Source organism: Mizuhopecten yessoensis, unplaced genomic scaffold, assembly GCF_002113885.1.
Source record: "Mizuhopecten yessoensis strain PY_sf001 unplaced genomic scaffold, ASM211388v2 scaffold13, whole genome shotgun sequence".
NCBI classification, from domain to species: domain Eukaryota; kingdom Metazoa; phylum Mollusca; class Bivalvia; order Pectinida; family Pectinidae; genus Mizuhopecten; species Mizuhopecten yessoensis.
In genome coordinates, this window is record NW_018403334.1 from 77,901 (window position 1) to 95,886 (window position 17,986).

Below are 17,986 nucleotides of genomic sequence, written 5' to 3' on the forward strand. Positions count from 1 at the left end.
GTTGATGTCATACAATTTTCAGATTTTAATAATTTAAACCAATATTTTATCATTCTAATTTTTCTCATCCAAACTAAAGGTAACCGTCCCAATTCAAGATATACCATGTTGTTATTGGCCGATTTCTTCACTTTTAGTAGTTTCTTACAAAAATGTAAATGTACATGTTCTATCTCTCGAGCTTTGTGCATACACCAAATTCCACTTGCATAGAAAAGGATACTGCTTACATATGTATCGAAAAGATGCTAGTATCGCTGAGCTAGTATGTGTTTGACCTCGTATCCCTGAGCGAGTAGGTGTATGTTCTGGTATCGCTGAGCGAGTAGGTGTTTGTACTAGTATCGCTGAGCGAGTAGGTGTTTGTACTAGTATCGCTGAGCGAGTAGGTGTTTGTACTAGTATCGCTGAGCGAGTAGGTGTTTGTACTAGTATCGCTGAGCGAGTAGGTGTTTGTACTAGTATCGCTGAGCGAGTAGGTGTTTGTACTAGTATCGCTGAGCGAGTAGGTGTTTGTACTAGTATCGCTGTGCGAGTAGGTGTTTGTACTAGTATCGCTGAGCGAGTAGGTCTTTGTACTAGTATCGCTGAGCGTGTAGGTGTTTGTACTAGTATCGCTGTGCGAGTAGGTGTTCGGACTAGTATCGCTGAGCGAGTAGGTGATGTACTAGTATCGCTGTGCGAGTAGGTGTTTGTACTAGTATCGCTGAGCGAGTAGGTGTTTGTACTAGTATCGCTGAGCGTGTAGGTGTTTGTACTAGTATCGCTGTGCGAGTAGGTGTTCGGACTAGTATCGCTGAGCGAGTATCTTTTTGTACTAGTATCGCTGTGCGAGTAGGTGTTTGTACTAGTATCGCTGTGCGAGTAGGTGTTTGTACTAGTATCGCTGAGCGAGTAGGTGTTTGTACTAGTATCGCTGAGCATGTAGGTGTTTGTACTAGTATCGTGAGCGAGTATGTTTTTGTACTAGTATCGCTGAGCGAGTAGGTGTTTGTACTGGTATCGCTGAGCGAGTATGTGTTTGTACTAGTATCGATGAGCGAGTAGGTGTTTGTACTAGTATCACTGAGCGAGTATGTGTTTGTACTGGTATCGCTGAGGGAGTAGGTGTTTGTACTAGTATCGCTGAGCGAGCAGGTGTTTGTACTAGTATCGCTGTGCGAGTAGGTGTTTGTACTAGAATCGTGAGCGAGTATGTTTTTGTTCTAGTATCGCTGAGCGAGTAGGTCTTTGTACTAGTATCGCTGAGCATGTAGGTGTTTGTTCTAGTATCGTTGAGCGAGTATGTGTTTGTACTAGCATCGCTGAGCTAGTAGGTGTTTGTACTGGTATCGCTGATCTAGTATGTGTTTGTACTAGTATAGATGAGCGAGTAGGTGTTTGTACTAGTATCGATGAGCGAGTAGGTGTTCGGACTAGTATAGCTGAGCGAGTATGTGTTTGTACTAACATCGCTGAGCGAGTAGGTGTTTGTACTAGTATCGCTGAGCGAGTAGGTGTTTGTACTAGTATCGCTGAGCGAGTACATTATGTAGGTGGTTGTACTAGTATCGCTGAGCGAGTATGTGTTTGTTCTAGTATCGCTGAGCGAGTAGGTGTTTATACTAGTATCGCTGAGCGAGTAGGTGTTTGTACTAGTATCGCTGAGCGAGTAGGTGATGGACTAGTATCGCTGAGCGAGGAGGTGTTTGCACTAGTATCGCTGAGCTAGTAGGTGTTTGCCCTAGTATCGCTGAGCGAGTAGGTGATGTACTAGTATCGCTGAGCGAGTACGTTATGTAGGTGGTTGTACTAGTATCGTTGATCGAGTATGTGTTTGATCTAGTATCGCTGAGCGAGTAGGTGTTTATGCTAGTATCGCTGAGCGAGTAGGTGGTTGTTCTAGTATCGTTGAGCGAGTATGTGTTTGTACTAACATCGCTGAGCGAGTAGGTGTTTGTTCTAGTATCGTTGATCGAGTATGTGTTTGATCTAGTATCGCTGAGCGAGTAGGTGTTTGTTCTAGTATCGCTGAGCGAGTAGGTGGTTGTTCTAGTATCGTTGAGCGAGTATGTGTTTGTACTAATATCGCTGAGCGAGTAGGTGTTTGTACTAGTATCGCTGAGCGAGTATGTGTTTTCACTAGTATCGCTGAGCGAGTAGGTGTTTGTTCTAGTATCGTTGAGCGAGTATGTGTTTGTACTAGTATCGCTGAGCGAGTAGGTGTTTGTTCTTGTATCGCTGAGCGAGTAGGTGTTTGTTTTTCAAATTGACTTGTCAACATGATCAGTCTATCATACGCTGAGTTAGGTCATAAGCACATTGTACATGTATAGAAGGGCAGACTCAAACTACCGGTTCAAGTCTTGTGGTGATTGCTTTGTTCCCGCCAATAATTCTAGGGGCTTTTGTTTGCCTTTTCCGTCTGTCCGTCATCCTCGATACTCCAGGGGTTACGCCCACTTTCGTTCTCTGCACAGCGAAAGTGAGCGTAACCACTGTCGTATCGAAGGGTGACACTCCGTCCGACCGTGTGACATCTAGTTATATTTTGCGTTTCGTTCATTAACTCTTATATAACAAATCAAACCGTCATCCAAATCCATATGTTGTTACGTCGTGAGGACTTATAGAGCGATGTAGGAAATAAACATTGAAATTCTCCTTAACCTATATTTTTCTGCCGCATCACTGACTTTGGTTCGACTTTGTGTTTAGGAAAAAGATGAAAGAGAGTGAGAGAGAGAAAGGAGGGGGGGGTATCAACATTAAAACAACAATACGTACGTTATTTACTTTTAATAATGTGAACAAATACATGCGTTCTATACCATGTGTGTTGTCAACGGCTTTCTATTTTAAGATTCCAATCTACGGATTTATCTATCAGCAGGCGGAAACGATAATGATAGAGGCCGAGATAACCGACATCAGTTGTAATGAGATTTTTAAACAAGTGCAAAAATATCCACGACAATAGATTTATTGTCTTTCATGGTTGTTCTATGGTTTGTTTGTTCTTCCCGGTTGAATTTTTCTGCCGTGAAGCATTTTGCTTTGAAGTCAAATGATTTCAGGAATGTCATTACATCGATTTCCATTGCTTTGCTAGTCTCGTTCATTACTGCGTAATTCTGTTGGACGAGGCTTTCTCAGACAACAAGAGTCTGGTTGAACGAGACAACTGTTTTGCAAGTGTTTAAAATAAATAAATTAAAATGGCGGCGAATTAAATAAAACGTACATTTTAAGATAACACGCTGCAAAAACTGTAGCAGCCCAAATAAAAATATCTTTTAAAGGTGTTTCGCTTTACTGAAGTCGCCAAAACACCGATTTGATTGCCGACTGTGGCCTGACGAGCGATAGTTTCGAGCTAAGGTTGTCGAGGACGGGGTTGTATCATACTTGCAGTAGAGCTTCTACACTAAGTAGAGGAAATGGTCGTATTTACATGTATAGCTTAGTTTGAAGTATATATATAAGTGTACACATGCTCGTGTTTGGACAATAGGAGATACGTGAACCCTTTGATATAAGAATACAATGGGATTTTTATCACCCAAACTTGATCGTGTGTGCGATGTAGCTGTGCCATGGTTTACAAATACATGTCGTGTATCCACTATTTATCAACACACCGGTTTTTATCTCGTATGCTTTGTATTTCTAACCCAAACGGCCTCAGTTGACCTTATAATTTGTATTTCTATGTCTTACGCTGACACTTGTAGGCATTTTAATCTTCCTAGCCTCGAACATAGGCGGGCATTTTTAGACTGTGTATTTCTGATTGTCCATATTTAGTCAAGGAAATGTGTGTTTTTTAGTCACTGGTAGTAATCTACGATCAATTCGTTTTAAAATGCATGGTACCGTAAGAGGCCACTAATGGGGGAGGGGGCTTCAGAATTGGAGGTTCTGCTAATAGGACATCGAAGAAACTAATACTGATTTTTGCTGCCCCTTTTAAACACTCGAGACGTGTATATGTTCGTTTCTGCCCTAACTAACTCTCTCTCCTTACGGTAGTGTTTCGTTAGACATCCATCGTCACACGATTTTAGACGCTGAGATGGACTTTATTCTCATAACGATACCGTAGTGTATTAGACAAAGAAGAAATAGTCAGGTGGGGGTAACCGTATATTTTATGTAGCACGTGACATGTCCAATTTTGGGGAAATTATGTAAGGAGGTTAAGGAATATAATGGACTTAATCTAAACATACCTAAGGGTGGAAAAGACGATCTTGATAATAATTAAAAAATTCAGTTTTGTCAAAAGTCCTAGCTTTAGCATCTACTCCATGCGTTAATTAAGTGTGTATTGTGACCAGTTGATGAGGCTGCGCATGCTTAATTCCGAGAATTCCGATGCTGGGTCGACGAGAGATCCGATTCTGATGTCACAAGGTTCTCTCGAGAGATCCGAAGAAGGACGTTATCTGGTTGAAACATACTGCGATTCGCTGCCATTATATCAACGGTAAAATTAGTCGAATATTGATGGAATTTCTGAACCGTTTTGCATTTAGAATTTCTTCAATGCAGACAAACTCCGTTCCGTTTAATCTCTCCACAACACGGATGAATTATGATGACGTAAAACACACAGATTGTGATGACGTAACCTGCACGGATTATAATGATCTAACACGCACGGCTTATAATAAGCTTACCACGCCTACGTTACACACATAACACCATTACAGCGGCTTATTATGATCTAAACTCGTTCTCAAATGTGATCTGTCGACAGTCATGTAGTCTTCATCGTAAACGACGTAGTGACCACATTTGATGACGTTATAACGAAGATGTCGAGCTAACATGGGACACCTTCATTTTTATATTGTTTCATAGAGAGAGGTTCGACTTCGGCCTAACGTCGTAACTCGTAAGATAGGTCAATATCTGCTATACCAGTTGTAGTATATATGTACGTGACGGCGTTGTCAAACGATTCCGCAAATGACGCGACCGGGCGCGTCCTGTCTGGTTTTCGTGACGCGAGGTCTGTCTGGTCTTTGACCATTATCTGTACTCCATGCTGTTTGAAACCTTTTCCATAATCTTTAACCGGTAATTTGTTATTTACTGCACTTCAACATATTTACAACGTCTCTTTGCGTAGCGCCATTTTGTAACATTCGAATATAGTTCTTTCACGGTTCATATTGTTCAGTTGAGAAATCATTATTCGAACGGATATAGATGATGCATACGCATTTACATTGGTCAAAATCACCACATGAATTCATCGCGCATGCGCTTCGTTTTTTCAGAACCAGAAGAAACGACTTCACACCACCCGTTAACTTAAATTTTGAAACAAATCGACGTGCAACAGTTGTCAGCAATTAAATCGACATAAATACACACATAAAAATGACACAAAACAGACAACAAAATGTTTTAAGGGCATGTTGAGGAATAATTTCCCGGCATTAACTCGGATTTATTAATATATTCTGACACCAGCTGTTCACAATTAATACTAGTAGTCCGTAACTGTTAAATGTCTTTTTTATCCACAATACATTAATCGGATTGTTTTTAAACTCAGGGACAGTAAATATCCGGATTTGAATTGTTTATTTTTTGTTTGTTTAGCAAGATTTGTTTTCAACCATTACAATTTAATCAACGTAGTTGTGTTGGTATTTTTAACTGCATTTCATGAACTGTATAAACCGTCATATGACATCGTTCATGTATCTTAAAACATTATGTACAACATGTACTTTTAGGCTAGATACTGTCAATAACTTGTAGGCTAGATACTGTCAATAACTTGTCGGCTAGATACTGTCAATAACTTGCTCGTTTCTCCTCTTTCTTCATCACCAACATTTCATTATCATGTTTTTTGTTTTTGTAAATATATTAATAAAATATATATATAGAGAGAGATTTTTTTAAATCTGTTTGATAATTAATGTTTCTGAGTAACTCCCGAAACATGACGGTGGAAACAATGACGTCATTGATGTATTTGCACCGATGTTTTAGGGTTCGACATATTACTGACTCTATATAAGACGATTTGTCTGATTTCACTGATAATGATTATAAATGTTTTACCGCATAAATAACAGTTTACAAGTAATTTCGTAAACGAAGAGGCATCGTTGATGACGTCATTGATGTATGTGCACCGACATTTTAATGTCGGATTTGGTATTGATTGCCGTCTGTTTTACTTCTTACCTGCTGTATCCGGGAGATTGTACAGGTCGTACTTCGAAAGATAATTGTATTTTCTTCGTGTAATCTTTGCAATAGGATGTTTTGTAAACAACAATACGATGGATGGCCTGTCGCCACTTACGATGTCTGTGTATACTGCATTTGTGAAATCTTAAAATTAAGAAACTGTCCAATACACGGTAAATAATTGAACTCATATTACCACGGAATCGGATTTGATCAAAGTTTGTGAAATTACATTGTGAGATGAGAAAGACAAATACATATGCTGCTGTTAATTACAGAACATATATGTACACGAATAGTAGATGACACGCTTTGTTTCCTACATTCTCATCGGTGGGATAATTGGCGATTTACGACCCTGTGTTACTATTTTTAGAAACAGCAGGGTAATATTCATTCTATGACGTTATTTCAGTTGTAACTTCACAATGTTCTCTGACAGACGCTGTACTCCTCCGTACCATTTCCATACCTTCCACTTTGTTTGATTATTAAAACATTTGTAGCATAGCTGCTATAGCAATTAAGACTTACTTCGGTGAAGATTTGTTTCGTCGAGGTTGATATCACTTTTTCGGGTTCATATAATCACATACTCACCTCTGCAAACGTCTATAATTGATAAATAGGTTGTAACATTTAGACATTCAGTGTGATACAGTGTCTATTACATGGAATGTTACAGATTTCGTGCCAGGTGAGCAGACGGCAAATGAAACGTCTTCACAACAAACGCATTCACAACAAACGCATCCCTTACACAATTGTGGCAGTTATTCGATATAAGTTAATTCCGTAAGCGTAACAGCTAATCGGTTAATACAAAAATAAAACATACAATGATGTACGTATACTAGTTACATATAATTGTTAATGCGCACAACACACCCTAGATATACAATTTGTCACAATCATCATCATCATCATCATCATCTACGTCATTCCCACTCATCATCATCATCATCATCATCATCATCATTATGTGGTAGTCCCTGTAATTCTTTGAAAATGTCTGGTGCAACAGTAACTTTATGAGCCAGTCTTTTCACGGCAACCACATGATTTCAAAACTAAAAAGGGCGGCTTGGATAAACTAGCTAGCCAACATGCAGTACGCTGTTTGTACGATATTACGTAACTTGTGTAAAGCTGAGTCCTCCTTTCAGAAGGAATCACTGTTACGCATGTGTTGAGTTACTAAGTCAGACTGGGAGCTCTCTTGTGCACAATACGTCTAAAAATGTATTCGGAATTGTAAATCTTTGTGATAAAAAACTGGCGAATGGTCATCATGATAGTGTGTGATTAATCTGCCAGGGTTGCATGTGCTACGCCCCTTGTCCCTGTCGGAGGTGTGCTTTTAATTCGAGATCATGGCTATTTATAACGATTGAGGCGCCCTCACAGAAAGAAAAGCATGTTAAATTTTGTTAAAATTGATATGATTTTACGTTTAAAGTCGACTTATGAAAACATAACAACTAACCTCTGTGAATGGTGATCCGGGTCCGGGAGAGAAATCTGACTTTCTGCGCGCTTCTATCAGCGGATAGACATTCACATATCCTTTATTTTCACTGTTTATCCCTTTTTTATAAACTACATTGTCTGACCTATGTACTGGTACAAAAAACGAATGTTTCATGTTTAGTAGCAATATCCGGAGCACGTTCTAAATGAGACCACGCGGACAACAGTATTGTTTTACCATTTCCGTGTTTATAGTCGAGCTTTATTGAAGAGTAGATGCAGTTCACACAAATAGTGTATACTTAGTAGTATGTATTATGTAACCCAGTTCACACAAATAGTGTATACTAAGTAGTATGTATTATGTAACCTAATTCACACAAATAGTGTATACTTAGTTGTATTTATTATGTAACCTAGTTCACACAAATAGTGTATACTTAGTTGTATGTATTATGTAACCCAGCTCTCACAAATAGTGTATACTTAGTTGTATTTATTATGTAACCCAGTTCACACAAATAGTGTATACTTAGTTGTATGTATTATGTAACCCAGTTCACACAAATAGTGTATACTTAGTAGTATGTATTATGTAACCCAGCTACACAAATAGTGTATACTTAGTAGTATGTATTATGTAACCCAGTTCACACAAATAGTGTATGCTTAGTTGTATGTATTATGTAACCCAGCTACACAAATAGCGTATACTTAGTAGTATGTATTATATAACCCAGTTCACACAAATAGTGTATACTTAGTAGTATGGATTATGTAACCCAGTTCACACAAATAGTGCATACTTAGTTGTATTTATTATGTAACCCAGCTCTCAGCAAAGTAGCATACTGTATTTCAAATATAATCCACTTTACATAACTGTACATGTAGCTTATATCGGTAAGTTAATCCAACTCATATTGATATTGCAAATGTCCCTTGGACCTGTTCACAGCATTGCAGCATGAATCCTAAATGTAATGCGGGTCCTTGTGGCGCTTTACAGCACTGTAGTAGATATTTCTAATTCAGCACTCAGCAATGTAGCGAATTACCCCAATGTAATCCAGTTTCTGACTGCAATCCTACAGAAAACCATTTTCTCGTGTAGGATGTGTATGTTCGTTGTATTTTCACTGTTTTCCACTGAGGTCTTTACCGAATTGTAACCCCAATCGACAAAACTACGTCAGGGGAGATGCTGCAGAAAAATGAATTATGAAGAAAAAAACATTGTATCATACATTTTTGCCGATTTAATCAAGAACGCATACCTTTGTATTTTCCAGATACGCTGCTGCCTATTTCACGTGCAATGTGCCTTACAATATGAAGCCGGTCGGGGTTTCACTGGTAACACATCGTTGTGAGAACCCATCCAACTTCATGCTAATTCAGTACCCGGAGAAACAGAGATGGCAGTTCACGGTGTGTGTCACGCCCCTCAACTTCCGGTACAGTAAGGCCTACGAACTGGTCGAGATGATCGAGATGAACCGGATTTTAGGAGCCGACCATTTTGTGTTTTATAATTACAGTACACACGTCAATGTAGACAAAGTTTTGCAGTATTATATTGATAAAGACTTAGTGGAAGTTGTTCAATGGCATCTTCCCATGAAGGTCGATGTTTGGCCCAAGATAAAAGGGCATACGACAGAAATCCATTATTTTGGTCAACTCGGTGCTTTAAATGATTGTCTATATAGGAATAGATATCGAAGTAATTTTTTAGTTTATCAAGATTTGGATGAATTTATATTTCCCTACAAGCATCAGAATTGGAATGAAATGATTGAATCGTTACCACGTCGTGGTGTGTATATGTTTAGAAACACATTCTTTCGCAAAGACTGGAACGACACTGAGGAATTGTTCGACGGGAAAGATCTCGCTAAGAAGTATAAATCTACTATACTTTTAAAAACTTGGAGAGAAGCAAAGATATTCGGCCTAAGACAGCGCTCAAAATACATTATCAACCCTAGGAAAGTTGACACGGTCGGAATACACAATGTTTGGAAGGAAAGGTCGGCGTCTAGTTTAATTAACGTACCTCGAGATGTAGCTTTGATGCATCATTATAGAGATTGGGAAAACCCTCACGATAAAACTAAACGTGATGAGGATCAAACAGCCCTTAAATACAAGGATAAATTACTGGGGAAGCTGAAGACAGTTTGGTCAGTCCTGAAGGACGTTGAGCTGGGCCCTTTAGGGTTCTGAATAATCCATGATAACGTTAGAGAATGTTGTTGTTGTTTACAGAATGTTAACGTCTATTTTTGTATGAATTGTTGAATTGCTGTATTTTTTATGTAATACAAATTGAATTGTGTTTACACATTTCTCAATTGGATGAATTCGTGGTGATTTTAGAAGTGAAATATTAGTATTTCTTTAAAAGGACTTGATATAAGTTGTAAAACTTGTGCCCAATTCCATTGCTATGTAAAAAAGGCAATAAAATATGTTTAAAACAAAAACAATAACATTTCTTTAAAACTACAATCCTAATACCAGTGTTTCCTCTTCCGTTATGTTGGGGTTCTATTTCCAAATTTTTTCTAATGCAACCAATTGGGACGTTAAACTCCATTAAAGAAAAAAAAACACTTCAATTTGAGATAGAAATACCCATTTTTTAACGTTTATGATGGTATAAAACACACTTCAGTTTTAACATATTTACACATATGTTTCAAAGGAAATCAATACCGTCATAAATTTTGTAGAGGTAGTTTACAGTTCTTAAACTTGAGTTCAAAATAATAAAGACGGTTAGAGGTTGTCAACCAAATTGACTTAATGGGTTGCATACTATACACTGGTAAATTCCGATTGAAGCTCCCTGGTACGTCTATATACTGCTTATTTAACACACCACTTCAAAGGTTCCACGGGTTTTACTGCTTGTAAAGAGCAATATATGTTTTTATTCACGAATCCGGGCTAAGTTATCACCGCTCAAACAAGCTTTTATACCAACTATTGTGTCGTAACTCGCCCGGCTCATAAGACGTGATAGTGATAAAAAAAGCACGTACAAATGGGTGTGCAATGGTTTTCAGTATAGTGCCATATCTGTATAGAATAGGTTACTCCAAGTCCCAACGAAATACAATGCATACAATCAATAGATAAAATCAGTGCATGTTTCAATTTCTAGTCAAGTTTGACTCGATGCAATTACCAGATGTTTCATTTGCCCATGAAGTTAGCCAGGTTAACATGGCCTGTGAGTATGAAACGCGTCAGAAAATTCTATATTAAAACTTAAGAATTTATCAACGAAATTTAAATATAACATTTAAAATATGTGTTTGTGGTTTGAATCTTCCATCATAATTTGACTGTATTCAACTATCAGCGTACACCGGCATGTTGTATGATGGTCCTTCAATGACGTAATTGTTTCTTACAAAACGTCAATACATAGACTTGCACAAGCTCCATTATCTTGGACAAACTACCAGAATGGACTAAACACATGTTGATTGAAACATAAGGTTTGAATATAGCTTTGGTGGATTTCATGGGGTGATGAATTGAGTTGGTCTTGAAACAAATTCAACATGAACTGGCAGTTCATTAGATTTGTTTCAAGACCAGCTCAATTAATCACCCCATGAAATCGACCAAAGCGAGATTCAATCCTTCAATGACACAGAAGCTGCCTTACCGGGCGCTAAGCACTAATCTTATGTCATTTGGCTAACATAGTTAGCATGGGAAATGGTACCGAGCTACAAATCTAGGCTAATTATAGATACCTAGTACCACAGATAGTGGGATTAACACGAGATGTACAAAGTGTTCTTTCCATCTGAGCTAGGAATTAAGCTTGCACACGGAATATTGACTTTGAACATTAAAAAAGTATCAAATTTATTGAAAAACTATACCAAGGTTGTTTAATGTTAACATGATTATGGATCAATGGAATAAAAAGTGTAACTATTTGGGAATTTTGGGTTCTACGACATGAAATAATTCTAAATCAAAACTCCTAGTTACCAAAGTTTTGACATTCTTGGCAAATCGTATGGTGTGTTTGGTACTGTGTTACATGTGTTATGATGAATGAGTTTGAAAGTTTTTTTTATTTAAAAGTATTTCTAGTTCTCCGTTATGGTCGAATGTGTTTACTCCTACGATTTTGTTGTTTTAATATTGTATATTTTAACTTAAATTACAATGTGCTTCGAAATGCCAGGGACATCACATTGCAACCTGCCTAATCTGGCAACCTGTGAGACGCAATTTGTTGGTCAGATTACCTTGTCTAATCCGACACCCTGTGAGACACGACTTATTTCTAATCGGACACCATGTGAGACACGGCTTATTGGTCAGATTACCCGGTCTAACCTGGCACCCTGTGAGACAAAACTTATTGGTCAGATAACCCTGTCTAACCTGACACCCTGTGGGACACAACTTATTGGTCAGATTACCCTGTCTAACTTGACACCCTGTGAGACACAACTTATTGGTCAGATTACCCTGTCTAACCTGACACCCTGTGGGACACAACTTATTGGTCAGATTACCCTGTCTAACCTGCCACCCTGTGGGACACGGCTTATTGGTCAGATTACCCTGTCTAACCCGACACCCTGTGGGACACAACTTATTGGTCAGATTACCCAGTCTAACCTGACAACCTGTGAGACACGACTTATTGGTCAGATTACCCTGTCTAACCTGACACCCTGTGGGACACGGTTTATTGGTCAGATTACCCAGTCTAACCTGACACCCTGTGAGACACAACTTATTTTCAGATTACCCTGTCTAACCTGACACCCTGTGAGACACGGCTTATTGGTCAGATTACCCTGTCTAACCTGACACCCTGTGGGACACGGTTTATTGGTCAGATTACCCAGTCTAACCTGACACCCTGTCGGACACGGCTTATTGGTCAGATTACCCAGTCTAACCCGACACCCTGTGGGTCACGGCTTATTGGTCAGATTACCCAGTCTAACCTGACACCCTGTCGGACACGGCTTATTGGTCAGATTACCCAGTCTAACCTGACACACTGTGGGACACAACTTATTGGTCAGATTACCCTGTCTAACCCGACACCCTGTGGGACACAACTTATTTCTTATCTGACACTCTGTGAGACATAGCGTATTGGTCAGATAAGACAAGGTATAGGTATATACAGTTCTGATTGGTAGTTTACTTAAGAAAATTAAGAATATCATGACATTGAATTAGACAGGACTTCTGAATACCTAGGGGTCAGATTAGACGGTGAACAGAAGACAGATGAAGCATGACTAGAGATTTCTACTGGGTTTTATTAAAACAAAAAATTAAGTATTGCATCTAAGGAATTATCACTTACATGACGTTTAGTTAGAAAACGAATTACTATGGTAATAAAGCTTATGGCAGTTCGTGATTTGATTTTCTTTCCTGTGAACTAAATACACAAAAATAGCGAGTACGCAGCTCTAAAGATTTTCCTTAATTATTTAGAGGCACGGTTCTCTAGTGGTAGGACGCCCGGCTCGGGACCGAAGGGTTGCGGGTTCGAGTCACGGCACGGCACTGTGTTGTATCTGTGAGCAAGATACTTTACTCCGCTTGTTTCAGTCTACTCAGCTGTAAATAATTTGTGAACTGCTTTGAGACTTCCTACGAACTATGTTGTGATAAAGCGGTATAAAAGAACCTCAAATTATTATTAGGTTCGTCTGCTGGATAACCGAACTACTCGGTAGTAAAGCGGACGTAACACCTATCAATCAATCAATCAATCAATATTATTATTATTAAGGAATGTACGTGAAACTTGGTCCTGCCTTTCGCTTTGCATTACATATAGTTATATGTCGATGTGCATGCATATTCATTATTGTTGACAATTATCGCTTTATCAAACGAGGGCTGCTACTAGTTGTGCATGGCTGATGTCGTTGATTCCATCTAAACATTATTGTATATTTTGGATTAGGTCAGAATTAGATCTGCAATCATGTTCTGCTTTTCAAATAAATACATTCATCGACCAGCATACTCCAATAACAACTTCGTTACTCTGGTTTTACTAGTAGTGAATTTAGTTTGTGTGCGAAGGTGTGAAGTGAGTAGAACCGATACCAAAGGTATCGCTAAATTATTGAGCGTTTGATTTATTTGATATTTTGAAGAATGTTCTGTTCAATTTTTCATCTTTTTGCTGTGAAACAGCAGACATTTTAAAATTTATTTTTTGATAAAAATTAAGAAATGCATTTTCATAGTCTGTTATTTGTTTTCTTACCATTGCCTAACTATACCATCAGAATAATGACGGCCGGTTAATTGTCAAATACTGTGGTACTATTTCGCGAAGTAGCGGTTGGGTTCCGTGGCATCACGTGGTCAACTTAACTTCCAAGTCAACAGATGTTAGGTCACTCGATTGTTATCTAACCAACATCTTGCTTTATAACCTGATCCCATATTCATGAAATCGTTCTCATGCTCAAGCATAGATTCTGTGCTCAAACCAACGTTCTTGTAACTCGTTTAAATCATGTCAAACGATCAAAACGTCAAATGTAAACACTGAAAATAGTATTTGGCTTTACGTCTCTTCAATAATTTTCCAAAACGTTGACAAAACCATTGTTTTTCATTGGTTTTTAAACGGGAACAAGAAATTCGTCTTCAGCACAAAATCCATGCTTGAGCGTTAGAACCGTTTAAGGTAATAGGTTTGTGTCGCCATTTCACGGGAGAATTTTGTAGTTATATTGCTTTGAAGTAAAGAAAAATGTTCTGCCACAAAAAAAAAAAAAAATAGGTTGTCAGAATTTTAAGAATTAAAAATGGAAATTTATGTAAAAAGGAGTGAATTTTGAACAAATAATGAAAGACACAATTTTTTGCAAAATAATGTTAATAAAAATGGTACTGCCATAGATTAGTATTGCATTAATGTATATCATATATCAATTTAATAAGTGCTGAAATTGTGTAAAAAAAAATATTTATAAAAGATTAAAAATTGACATTTTATAATAAAACGATATACCACGGAATTAGAACACGGAATTCATATACACATAGTAATTGCATGTAAGAGTTATCTTTCTTGAAAAACTTCACAGTAGTGAAATAGGTAGCCGATTTCCTGAAGTACAGAAAAATGGACACATGTGACTCATTGATAAAAAAAACCCACCTGAACTAATGACTGGATTGATTTGAAATACTTAATATGTAGAACACACTTTTCTGTCAATAATAAACATACAATATTCATCATTTTAAGATTAAACATTAGAATATGCGGAAATTGTGATACTGTCTCCCTACATTGGATTTTCAACTAGGGATGTACTTCCTATTTCTGTTTATCAATACACTCATTCGACCTTATATGTATACGGGCTCAGGTGTTTGATCATTTGAGCTACAAAACAGATAGCATGATCTTGGGACATTTTTTTTTTAAAAGAAGACCTTTTGATAATTAAAAAAGTATAGCCCTGTGACCTTGAACCTAGAAGAATATCCTGACATGCTTATGGCCAAATATCATTGAGTTTTTCAAATAGTAAAAAGGATTAAAATAGTTCACCGCTTTGACAAATAATGATGGTCAAGGTTTGCTAATTATTCACATTTGATCGTCCTTCCCAAAGCACGCTTCTTGCCAAATGACTTGGGCCTACTTAGAAGAAGTATTATCGTTTAATGTTTTAAGACATTTGACCTCTGTGACACTGAAATACTGTTAAAGTAATTCATTATAACAAAGTTGATAGCTGTTTAGCTTAATTAAAGAATGGATGACGGAAGCCGCACTCTAGTATAAACTCCAGCGAAAAACGTCTGTAAATGATGTTTTCATTACTTCTAATGTATATCTTTGTAAATCCGTCACATGTTTTAGCCAATGTGGGGCAGTCGCCAGGTACTGATCGTAGATCGGTGGTTTGTCTCCGGGTACTCCGGCTTTCGTCCACCTACGAAACCTTGTTCGTTTTTAAATGACCATACAAGCTGTCATGAGACGCAAAATGTAACGTTGATCAGGATCCAAATCATCCCTATTACGTAAGTATAACTACTTGTACAAATCCAAAGGCTATGTCAGTGCACGTGGACACGTGTGGGTTAAATGTAACCATATGCAATGTTTCATGTTTCACTCCAAAGTTTTGGACAGAGAGAGCAATCTGTTCAAGTGACAAATAAAGGAAGCCATCTGGATACGACGCAGTGGGCCAGTTCTAAATCGAGATGAGGGGGCTCAAAGACTCTCGCACATCTATAACCAAGTATTAAACACAGCGTAGCCGAATCGAGTCATTTCGGTTCATATATAACACCTATTGTTCATACGCTCACAGCATAGCCGAATCGACTCGATTATGGGGACAGCTCGTACACATTTTACACCTTTGTGTGCATACGCTTCACTGGTCATTTGTCTGATGAAGATGACAGTGTACATCCAATAGAGCAAAGGAAATGCCCTTTTTGCTTAAATATAGAGGAAGCTGAGTCTCATTTCCTTTGTGACTGTCCTGTGTATAGTGATATCAGATATGATCTATTCAAAAACGCAGTGAACTCCTTTAGTTATTTTAATGAACTTACTTCAACTGAAAAGTTGTTTTATTTATTGCAGGATAATGCGCTTCAATTTTCACTTTCTAAAACAATTTATTTTATGATGAGACGGAGATGGTCGCTTTTAAATGTGTAAATATACAATTGTAAATTATAATGTATCGCAATATTGATTTAACTGTAATGTGATGAAGAAAGATATGTGATTCTACTATTCTATCAGTTTTTACATTCCACTCCCTTGGCATACTAATGTGTGAAATGTATGTACATGTAAATAACACTTAACACACCTGTGTCCAGTTCTGACAGCAGGAGGCCAAACACACCACTTTATACCTGTGTCCAGGTATGACATCAAAGGGATGTCAGCAGGTGGGCAAGGAGGTACCTTTTCTTATCTAGTTCTAGTTCAAGTTCATAATCTTTATTACCTTGGGTCGTTTGACCCATCGGTTTCAAAAGTAAGATATATTTACAATATCTGCAGACAATACAATACAATACATGCAATACATACAATACAATACCAGCAATGTACAAACAGTACCTGAAGTTAGAACATATTTAAGTTGGTGAAGATTATGTGTCTTTCATTTTTCCATTTAACAGCAATATCCTCAGGCTAGATAACGGGGACATATGTATTTGCTAACACGGAAATTATCCCCTCTCAATACCTTTATATAAAATGCAACTTTACAAGATAACTTATGTCACGAAAAGTACAAACTTATTCATAATGTTTCAAGTTTTGTATAATTGGGGGTAAAAAGAATACGGGTTGCTGCTCATTTTGAATATAGATTATTGTACCGGTGCTTTTTTTTTTTTTAATAATTTCAATCGCATATCTTCAGATTGTCAATTATGTCAATTTTACACCAACTTAATCCCCCTAGGCTTCTAAAGGCGTTTCCTTGTTGCATAAATGGATGGAACGGTCAGACAGCACTATAGCAAGGAGAGGAAAGGGGTGGGGTGGGGTGGGGTGCGCTTACGTTTGACTCAGTTTTCAATCAATTGTTTTGTGCTGTATAAAGGGACTCATCATATTTTCCAGAGACCAAATGAATAAAAAAAAATATTGCATTTACAGTCATTAGATTAACGAATACGGATTCATTTAGGTAGCATCCGCATGTGTGTTCGGACACCCGCATGTGTGTTCGGACATCCGCATGTGTGTTCGGACATCGGCATGGTTGTTCGGATATCCGCATGGTTGTTCGGACACCCGCATGGTTGTTCGGACATCGGCATGGTTGTTCGGACATCCGCATGGTTGTTCGGACACCCGCATGGTTGTTCGGACACCCGCATCAGAGACATAATTAGTATCTATACGTATCTGTCCCGCATACAGCATATCGTTTACCTCCTCAATAGGAACTCATTTCATCATCAAAATTGTAAAAAAAGAAAATAATGTGTATGTATGTTACACTTTGAATATTACCTACACAAGTAAGTGACGACGGAACATATCGCGTAAATAAGCTCGCATATCGGACGTACGATCGAAGCCTCCCGGTATATTCCAATAAGGCCGTTGTAAGCCACCCAAATCGAGCTGAGGCAAAGATGTGTTTTTCAGAAAAATTGCAATATCTCGAAAACGAAGGCCGTCGTCGACGACGTTCACACTTTTTAACCTTTTCTTGCATAATATGAAGTATTTTCGTAACGTAAAATAGCAAATCATTCAGGGAACACCTTAACCCCC

General features: G+C 38.0%; 1 protein-coding gene across 4 annotated transcripts in view; it reads left to right on the forward strand.

The window, feature by feature from the left end:
* Positions 1 to 13,255, forward strand: part of LOC110462613 (beta-1,4-galactosyltransferase galt-1-like) — a 39,258-nt gene extending 26,003 nt beyond the window's left edge. For all 4 annotated transcript variants that reach the window (XM_021520677.1, XM_021490840.1, XM_021490053.1 and 1 more), the window contains one exon: positions 8,961 to 13,255. In XM_021520677.1, the coding sequence (XP_021376352.1) occupies positions 8,961 to 9,897 (937 nt within the window). In that variant the 3' untranslated portion in view covers positions 9,898 to 13,255. The remainder of the gene's footprint in view (positions 1 to 8,960) is intronic.
* The last annotated feature ends 4,731 nt before the right edge of the window (positions 13,256 to 17,986 follow it).